This window comes from Acomys russatus, chromosome 20, assembly GCF_903995435.1.
Source record: "Acomys russatus chromosome 20, mAcoRus1.1, whole genome shotgun sequence".
In the NCBI taxonomy this organism is placed as follows: Eukaryota; Metazoa; Chordata; class Mammalia; order Rodentia; family Muridae; genus Acomys; species Acomys russatus.
Window position 1 is genome coordinate 44,196,675 of NC_067156.1, and position 10,744 is coordinate 44,207,418.

Sequence of the window (10,744 nt, forward strand, 5' to 3'; positions counted from 1 at the left end):
TGTACACATTTCCTTTAAATCAATGGTTCACAGTTTTCCTAATGATGTGACTCTTTAACATAGTTCCTCATGTTGTGGTGACCCCCAACTATAAAATTATTTTCGTTGCTACTTCATAACTGTAATCTTGTTACTTTTATGAATCATAATGTAAATATTTTTGAAGAAAGAGCTTTCCCAACGGGGTTGTCCATAGATTGAGAACCACTATTCAGACTGATATATCTGTTTGGTTTTGAGTTGAAGTCTCATGTAGGCCAGGGTGGCTGAGGATGACTTAAACTTCCAATGCGCCTGCCTCCACCTCCTGAGGGCTGGGATTAGAGGCATGCACCTCCATGTCCAGTTACTGTGGTGCTGGGGATCAAACCCAGGGCTTTGTACATGATAGGCAAGTACTCTACCAACAGGACTATAGCTCCAGCCCCAGATTAATTCTCCTTGAAAGACGGAAGCCACATTTTATTCACATGTGGACTTGAGTTTCAGAGGGTGAATCTATAACCATCATGGTGGAAAGCATAGTGGTAGGTAGGCAGGCACATCTGGAGTAGTAGCTCAGAGATTACATCCTGATGGCCAGGCAAGAGGTAGAAAGAGAGACTGGGGCCTGGCATAGGCTTTTGAAACCTCAAAGCCCACACCCTGTGACACATTCAAACAAGGCCACACCTTCTAATCCTTCCCAAATAGTTTCACTAACTAGGGACCAAGCATTCATGGGTCTATGGGAGGCAATCTTATTCAAAACAACAACAAAAGCTCTTTTTTTTGTAGATCCCTTTGTCAAGTGTAGCTGACGATGCAGAAAAGTATTATAACCTTCAAGTCACTTGCCTCTTTCAGTTAAGGGTAAGCTATGCAGATGTAGACTCAACTAGACTCAGAATAAGTCAAAGTTCCCAATACAGAGAGACACATAGTCCTTGAAAGAAGATACAGAATGGGGGTGGAAATAGAAATGGAAGTTTCTGTAAACTGGTGAGGGGTGATTGTGGAGGGACTACTGCCTGAGAACCAGGTGACGTGGGAGGATACAAAAAAGAGAAAGTAGCCGGGCAGTGATGGCACACGCCTTTAATGCCAGCACTCGGGAGGCAGAGGCAGGTGGATCGCTATAAGTTCGAGTCTAGCCTGGTCTATAGAGTTAGTCCAGGACAGCCAAGGCTACACAGAGAAACCTTGTCTCAAAAAAACAGAAAAAAAAAAAAAAAAGAGAGAGAAAGTAAGGAAAGGATGTCTCTATTGTTGCATTCACACCAGTGACAGAAGCTTGACACGTTGGGTTTTCCTAAGAGAAGATAGAGAATTCCCAAGTTGGGTTGAGGACATCTGTCTCTACTTGGATTTTCTAACTGAGGTATGTTCTGTTGATGACATGGTGAAAAAGACTAGCCTGGCCAGTGGTTGTCAGCTAAGGCCACTTGTTGCAAGGACCAGAGAGATCCACAGAGGAGCTGAGATTCGGTACACTAGCCATATGAGGAGACAGAGGAAGACTGGTGGGAATGTTGTAGCATAGTTAGGAGGGGAAAAATACAAGTGGACAATTAAATGGGTCTCTGCTATAGAAATGGACGTAAAATAGGGTTGAAGCTCTTAGGGAATATAATTACAGGAACAGAGAAAGTTTCCTGGAACTAAAAATGACTTATCACTTTAAAAATATTCATTAATGGAACATTAAAAAAAGGGCAATATGTTAATTAAGAAGACTGAATTCATGTTTTCAAAGATGAGATTAATTAAAGAGTAATTCTCCCTCCTCCCCCTCTCTAATTTCTCTCTCTCTCTCTCTCTCTCTCTCTCTCTCTCTCTCTCTCTCTCTCTCTCTCTCGTGTGTGTGTGTGTGTGTGTGTGTGTGTGTGTGTGTGTTATACTTGCATCTGTGTGAATGCATGAAGAGGCATGTGGAGAATATCAGGTGCCTTCCTTTACTGCTTTCCATCTTAATCTTTGAGACAAGGTCTCTCATTGAGCCTGAAGTTCAGGGTGCTGAGCTGGTTAGCTAGCATGCTTTGGGAGTCTTTGTGTTTCTGCCACCAGCACTGAGGCTACTGGCATATACGGCCATGCCCGAGTCCCTATTCAAGAGCACAGAGGACTTGAGTCCATGTCCTCCTGTGTGCAGAGCAACTGCTCTCACGAATTGAGCCATCTCCCCAGCCCAAGAGCAACACTTAAAAGATGGAACTCATCGTTGTGAAGAAAGATTGGTCCAAGGTTCTAGTATGTAAAAAGTTTCTGGTCAAAAAGAAATGGGGGGATGCGGGGGTGGAGGGGACAGACTATGAAGTAATGAAAGACAGAAAACAACTTTCACAATGTGACCCAGGGTTTCAGATGTGGCACATCCTTCTAAATTCTTAAGGCTACATCTCTAAATTCTTAAGGATTAAAAAAAAAAAAAAAATTAAACCACCAAAGAAGACTTAACAAATTGTTTACAGAGGAAAGAAAATCCAAGCATGTGCAGACAGATGGGAGAGGAGTGGAGAGACGACCACAGTATATAAGGGCAGTAATAACTAGACAAACCGAGCTCTTCTGTTGTTGCAGCATCAGGGGCACCTCTTGCCAGGATCTGTCAGCAGGATGTTTAAAATAGCCCCATTCAGTTTTGATTTCAATATTTGATCCAAACTAGTATAGACAAAGAAGGTACGACAGGCTGTGGAAGCACAGAAGGTGCTGGGCTGTGGCTGGGCCTAGGGAGGAAGCTGGAAATACAGGAGCAACTGTTAATCATCAACTTGCTATTATGGAACCAGCAAAAATAAAACTCCAAGGTCAGAGTGAGTCAAGACCTGAACAGCTCTTGGTGTACACTGTGTTACAGTCCACCCAGTGTTAATGATTTAGAATCCACTCCTGATTATCAGGTGGTAGAAAAATACCAAAACAGACTACGAAGTGGCCGCACAGCCATAGTGTATTTAGTAATTTAGCATGCTATGCCTAGAATTACAGAACAAATTACCTTTAAACACCTACAAACAGAACTCAGAATCCATTCACCTGTAGGAACCTCCATTTAATGCTCCCCAAAGCAGAGGCTATGTTGTTGAACTAACAATGAACTTCTCTGTCTTCTATATGTCTAGGTGGATGTCCTTTTGGTGGGTGGCCAGGGTGTACGTATGTGTAGGGGTGTGTGAACCTGTACAATGCGCTTTCAGGTACATATGTCTGTGTATGCAAAAGGAGGCCCACATTTGGTGTCAGAGGTCTTCTCTTCCTTGATTGCTCTCTACCTCCTTTTTCTTTCTCCTTTTTCCCCCAAATAAGGTCTCCCCCATATAAAAGCTAAGTGGGGTAGGGCCCATCTGTAACTAACACCAGCAGAGGCAGAAAGAGGCAGTAGTAGTGGCAGCAGTAGCATTCCGGCATTCTGGGACCACCTCTCTCTTCTAGAGGGTGACCCTGAAATGAGCACGCAGGCTCAATTTATAGACAGTCAGAGGGATTTGTGACAAACTTAATTGATTGGTCAGAGTACATGAGGGGATTCAGGATTGGCTGCTTGTTTGGTTACTGGAGATTTTTGAGTCATTGAGGTTTTGGCTCTTACTCAGGAGTTGGCCTTCAGTTTGATTGGATATGGCCAGCTACGGTCTTTACCAAGACCATGAAGTGATAAAACATAGTATTTGGTCATTTTGACCTATAAGCTGACCTATGAGCTGTCCATGGGCTGTGTTTTTTCCAGGAATTGTTGGGAACTTGGCCTAGTTAGTCAGACTGAAAACCTGAAGCCTGTCATGGAGTTAGACTAGTCAAATGAATTGGGGTCTTGGGGGGTTCTGGGGTTCCTGGGGAAGGTCCCCTTACTGGTCAAGATACAAGAAGGATGAACACGTATTCACTGCTGTAGGAAGTGCAAACTTGTGCAGCCACAATGGAAATCAGTACAGAGGCTCCTCAAACCATTGAAAGTAGAACTACCATATGGCCTCACTGCATCATGCTTTGATATGTCCGATATGCACCAGTACACCACAGAGATACTTTCACATCTTTATGAATAGCCTTATTTATGGCCAGGAAATGGATCCAGGGCAGATGCCCGTCAACAAATGAATGACTGTGCTTTCCTATAGACAGTGAAAGAAAACGTGCTTCATATACACAGTGGAAATTTACATGGACACGAAATCACAGCATTTGTAGGGAGATGGATGCTAATTAAATCATTATTCTAGGTGAAATAATCCAAGATTAGAAAAATAGCATGCTTTCTCTTATATGCAGAACCTGGATTTAAAAGTATATATATATATATTTCCCTCTCTCTCTCTCTCTCTCTCTCTCTCTCTCTCTCTCTCTCTCTCTCTCTCTCTCTCTCTCTTTCTCTCTCTCTGTGTGTGTGTGTGTGTGTGTGTGTGTGTGTGTGTGTGTGTGTGTACTTGTAGATATATCTATGTAGATCTTGAAAGTAGAAAAGGGACCATGAGAAGGGAGAGAAAGATTATAAAGGTGGTGGGAAGTAGAGAAATGGACTCTGTGCTATGAGAAAGTAGAGGGGCTCTATCTAGGACATGGTATAAAGACTCTGGTTTGTATTTTTATGGGATTCCTGAGTGTGAAACTCTGTGTGTCTCTGCATCTGTATGCATTTCTTGCCCTTTTTCTTTGGCTCTGTTTCTTGTTTGGCTGTTCTGTAATATTCTGATTTGTTTGCTATTGATTTATCTTATTTTACTGTTATTTCTTAGATACCTGTTTGTTTTCTAAGGAGAGTTGGAAAGGGGGTGGATCCAGATGAGAGAGGAGGTGGGAAGGAATTAAGAGGAGCAGCGGGGAGGGGAAACCACAATCAGAATATATTCTGTGAAAAACAAAACTATTTTCAACGAAAGAAAAGGATGAAGAGAAAGAAGAGAAGAAGAAGGGAGAGGAAGAGGAGGAGGAGGAGGACAGAAAATGATCCTGGCAGGAGTGTCCATTTCCTTAGTCACTAAGGGACAGTGAGATAACTGGCTTGTCTGTGAGCTCTGCTCCTGGCACAAAGAAAACCGGGCTCCATTAAACCTTGATTGGATGAATTACAGACTTCATCACATAGATAACTTAAAGGCAAAAGCCAGTACTAAAACGCTACAGTGCCATCAAGCAAAACTTAGCAATGAAACACAACCTCTTAAAACATCATGTAGTTAATACAGGACAGCTTTACTTAGTTTCTGTTGCTGTTGTCATTGCTGCTAGTGGTGGTGGCAAATAAGGGACTCTTGGAAGAACAGTGTCCCTGTCCAAGGAGATGACTTCAAGGAGAGCATCTGTTTGCTTGTGTACATATTAAATCCTGCATCTGTAAAAGCCAGGCCTGCTGGTTTTCATGCTCAATGGCAGAACTCAAAGGGCCTATCTATTCTGTGTTAGTAGGAATTTATAGGGACTAACAATTTAGCTCCCTCATGCCCCTCCCCCACTTAGGTAAGATTATATATGTATTTTGAAAACTTCACTCTTGTTATTTCATGTATCAATGCTAGGTGGACCACTGTGTATTAAAATATACCTGGCTTTACCTTTTTGGTGTTTCTACTGACAGCTGAATTCTCTCCCTTAGGTGTGATGGCAAAGAGAAGAGGAACAACTGCTAAAGCGCCCCATGGTCCCCTGGAACCTGCTGGCCCCAGAACTCACTAAAAGTTTCAAAACACTAAAATTCATCTTTGGTAGCCTAAGAGTAGACTTCCTTAGATTAATTCAAATACTCATTGAAATAACTCCACAGCCATAGTCAGGGCTGCTGGGTTTTGTCTGAAGGCGTCTAAAGCTCATACCCACTGAGCAGCTATAAGCTCTCTTCCTTCTGTTTTCCTTAGCCAGACATGTACAGAGTAATAGCTGAATCCTTTCATGTCAAGATGTTGCGGGGCAATAAATCACTTCCTGTTTGAAACAATACACGATTTCATTTTATCTCTGATCAAAGCATCCAACAGTCCCTTAAGCTGGTAAAACAGGCCTGATTGCAACAAGGGCTAGACACCCTTTGTTAAGCTTTTTTTTTTCTTTGCAATTATTTTTAATACCTCGCTCAGTGGCCTCGTTACTTTTTAATCCTTGCTGCCTCTGCTCCTGTTATCCAAGCATGTTCTGTACAGATTGAGCACCATGTGTGATCTATTCTGAGGTAGTTTGAAAACGTATTTCCATAGCTTAAATTAACAGGGAGCATGGCCATTTATCACTTTTGAAAGGTAGAAAAATTTTCACAATCACTTGGCACATCAACGAGAAGGGGCGAGGCCTTTTAACTGGTTCTCAATTGAATGTGTACGCTGCTGTGCAACGCAGCATCCTGTGCACATGAATATAAATGACTCCCCGTTTGCTCTCCCTTATCATCTCTAAGTGTTTGTGAGGCAGCCAAGATGGGATGCAGACAAATGAAGCATGTGGTAAGCTGATGCTTCCCACTTCCGGACTTTGGATTCTGCTCATTCAAAGCTACACTGGGAAACCAAACTTTATGCAGAAAGTTCTGCCTCGTAGCAGTCTTAGGAAGAAGAGAGGCTTCAAAGCTGGAATGGAGGATCTCGGCGCTTGCTATAGATTGATGTCCAATCAGAGGACACATTCTGCATCGATTAATAACCCAGGTGGCAGTGCTGTCCCAGCAACATCTGCCGGGTACTCTCTGACCCAGCAGAGAGTACGCTGCACATTTTTTTTTTCCTCTCTCTCTCTCTGAAATTAACTGCATTTGTGTATGTAAATGACCAGAAAATATAATAATATTTAAAAATAGGGAGAGGGCTCAGGCAAAAACAATTGAGAGTGCTGCATATTTGATCGCAGTGGGCCTTGAGAGGCAGACACCTGATGAGGCAAAAAGACCAACAGGAGGATGTTTTAACTCTGTCCTAGCTGCAGTGGCAATTTCAGAACCAGGCTGTGCTACTGAAAAAAAAATTGGTCCCATAAGAAGGCCAAGTGAGTAGTGTGACCATCACCCAGGTCTGGTGCCTGGAACTCACAAAAGGAGGGAGAGAACCAAGTTGACAAAGTTGTCCACTCATCTCCACACACACACACACACACACACACACACACACACACACATGCATGCACGCATGCACACACGTATGCATGAATGTGTACACCCACAAGGCAATAATTAAAGCTAAGTAAAAAAAATTTAAAGAATAAAAAGAAATACTTGAATCACAAGAATTTTTAGATTTCTGCCTTTGTGATACCTGAAAATTTTTTATAAAGAGTAAGCAGTTTGAGGTCGGACATAGTGGCACACGCTTTTAACCCCAGCATTCGGGAGGCAGAGGCAGGCAGATCGCTGTGAGTTTGAGGCCAGCCTGGTCTACAAAGTGAGTCTAGGACAGCCATGACTACACAGAGCAACCCTGTCTCGAAAAACAAAACAAAACAGCAACAAAAAACAAATAATCAGTTTGAAAGGTTCCAATATTTACTTTTTTTTTTTAAGATCAAGGTTTGGAGTTTAGATGCCTTAACATATGTCACTGGGAATCTAAAAGTAAACATACATTTCTGAAATTACTAAACTAGTGTCATCAGGGAACCAATGCACCTGAACGGAATGCAAGCCTCAGGACAAGTCTTAGAGATATTCATTCTATGGACTGGACAGACAATTTAACTCAACTCTCGAGAAGGCTATTGCAGGGTCAGGTGACAATGGAGCTTTCAACATCGAAACAGAAGTAACAGCTCTCAAGAGCTTAGAGAACTGTATTCTGCATCCCTGTGACGTGGTGACTAGAGATGAGCCACAGGAGTGACAGTTGTGAGAATATGCCCTTAAAGCGGCTGTTGTAAGAATGCTACTTGTTTGCTGCTGGCAATCTGCTGCTGGTAATAAACTGATAGAACAGAGAAGTGGCATGGCCATGCATGGTTTAGACTTAATAAAAGAGAGTAAGCGCTATTAGTGGAGTCCAATTCTAGTCAAGAAAAAGTGTCTCATTTTTTGTTTGTTTGTTTCTCAAGACAGGGTTTCTCTGTGTAGCCTTGGCTGTCCTGGAAACAGGTTGGCCTCGAACTCACAGAGATCTGTCTTCCTTTGCCTCCTGGAGTGCTGAGGTCACAGGCATGTGCCACCATACCAGCTAAGTGCCTCGTTTTTTTTGTTTAAAAGTTTCAGAGATTGGCGTAATCTTGAGTATAACGCGAGAGAGACAGAGAGAGAGACAGAGAGAGAGACAGAGAGAGAGAGAGACAGAGAGAGAGAGAGACAGAGAGAGAGAGACAGAGACAGAGACAGAGAGAGAGAGAGAGAGAGACAGAGAGAGAGAGAGAGAGAGAGAAGTGATGCAGCCACATATGTCCCTTGGTATGCATGTGTAGGTCAGAGATAGCTTCAGATGTAGGGTGTCTTTGCTTCTACCTTGTTTGGGAGAAAGGGTTTTTTTTTTTTTTTGCTGATTTTCACTGCAGACACCAAGCTACATGGCCCACCAGCTAGCAGGGCTTATTCTGTCTCCACCTCCCATTTGCCTCATCAAAGAATCAGGACTACAGATCCTTATTGCTAAGCACCCAGCCTTTATGTAAGCTCTGGGGGCTTGACCTTTGACCCTCGTGCTTGCATGGCAAGTGCTTTGACTCACTAAACCTTCCCTCCAGCCTTGACGGGAACAATTTTAGTGTCTAGTAATGCATATAGTGAAAGGTGCCAGGCATGTTCTCTCTCTCTCTCTCTCTCTCTCTCTCTCTCTCTCTCTCTCTCTCTCTCTCTCTCTCTCTCTCTGAAATTAACTGTATTTGTGTATGTAGATTACCAGAAAGTAAAATAATACTTAAAAACAGCATGGGGGCTCAGGCTGAAAGCTGAGTGTTGTGTATTTAAGTACAGTGGGCATTGAGATCAGAGCCCTGATGAGGCAGGATAGCCAACATTTCAAAAAGGGTTTTGAAGATTACTTTCCTTCCTGTTGACTTGATTCTTGTGTTCAATTATTAGTTAATAAATGTTTTAAAAGAAAAAACAAAACCAGAAGCAGCCAAGAAATGAGTGGGGAAAGACACTGAATGGGACCATTGAAGGACGTTTTCCCATACTTCCCAGGTGTCCTCATACTCAAAAGACCCATTTGCTGCCCAGTTTTGAAAGGCTAAGGTGTGGTTAAAGGGATAGATGCATTAAGAAGAAAATAGAGAAAATAAGTTTCTGGAGTGGGGCTTGGCTGAGAGACAGGCTTGTGAGAGCTGTGTGCTTAGAAGGCAAATCACAGGAAAATAAACTTTTCTCTTGCCTTTTTTGAGAAAGGTCTTAGGACACAGCCCAGACTTGCTCTGAACTCATGAACTCTGTCTCCCAAGTCCTGAGTTTATAGATGTGTGCCACTGTATCTGGACCAACATCACTGTGTTAAATGAACTAACTCTTCCCTGTGTGACTGCAATCTCACAAATGGATCTTCACACGATTGTCAATGTTGTTGTGTAATATGCTATGATAACTGAGGTCAGATATGAAAAACATTTTTAAAATATATTTTCTTCCATGTATTCCTTCCTTCTTTAATCAAGATGTCTCTTTATTAAACCCATGTCATTCTACTTGTCACTAATGTCAACTCTGACTTTAAAGACGTGAGAGGTAGAATTTGAGAAATGATTTTGTAAGTCCTTGGTACATGGTAATTGACATTTACTATGCCAGCGAAGAATGTAAGAATTGTTTATTTGTGAAGAATAAAGGGAGTATGAAGCTGTCCTTAGAATTTTTACAAACAGGCAGGTCATAGGCTTGTGTAAAAAAATGTACAAATACAATATTAAAGAAAAAGAAGCAATGCAACATCTTCCTGTGAGTTTCTTTTCTTCAGCGTTCGATGCCTGCATCCAAGCTGCAGTCTGAAACTGTTCAGGGAAAATTTTCAGGCATAATGGAAAGCTTAATGGTGAACACTTTTATGACAGCATTATGACACCTGTGCTGAAGGGTCGGCTCACATTCCTGATGGCTGCTTAGTCGTCATCTTGATCGGTGTTTGTCTTCATGTAACTCTGACTTGTAGGTACAGAACAGTGTGTCATGAGACCTGTTTTATGCACCTCACTCGGTTTTACCATGAAGGTGTGCATTACCATGTCATTACAATAAGGGTGAGTACAATTTGATGGGATGCTTTGCATGATCATATTTATGTAACTCTTACTACAATAAATTATTATAACTGTTCTATTTTCATTATTGTTAACCTATATTGTCATGAATTCATAAGGAGCTTTGTCACATGTACTTACATGTTAAAACAATATATATATATATATATGTATGTATGTATAAAATGTTATACAAACTGTGTTTCCAGCATCTACTGTGGGCTCTTGGGGTATTTCTTTAGTAGATAATGAGAGACTAGTATATACATATTCATATGTGCACAGAAAACTTCCTGAACAGCATGTTACAGAATTAGTTATAACCATTTTTAACAAAAACAAATAACTATGCATGGAAGAAAAGTTATCATTGTAAATTTCCCTGTACTTATTTTTATGGACCGTGTCTACATATTGGATTTACAAATGTTTTAAAGGTATAATAAGTAAGGAGTGAGAGAGAGAGAGAGAGATTGCATGCATGCAGCACGTATAATGCATTCACACCAAAAGTACAATGCTGTGTGAGAACTGGAGCCATGCGGATGGATCGGAGGGAAAGTCTCTCAGTCATGTGTGTTCTTACAACGTAGGAAACAGTATGTGTGACGATAGCCCTCCCTTTCTTCCTGTCAGCAGTCAA

The 10,744-nt window shown here is 41.8% G+C and overlaps 1 protein-coding gene across 1 annotated transcript in view; it reads left to right on the forward strand.

Moving 5' to 3' along the window:
• Positions 1–5,606, forward strand: part of Megf10 (multiple EGF like domains 10) — a 111,071-nt gene extending 105,465 nt beyond the window's left edge. The window contains exon 24 of the mRNA XM_051163214.1: positions 5,573–5,606. Within this exon, the coding sequence (XP_051019171.1) occupies positions 5,573–5,606 (34 nt within the window). The remainder of the gene's footprint in view (positions 1–5,572) is intronic.
• The last annotated feature ends 5,138 nt before the right edge of the window (positions 5,607–10,744 follow it).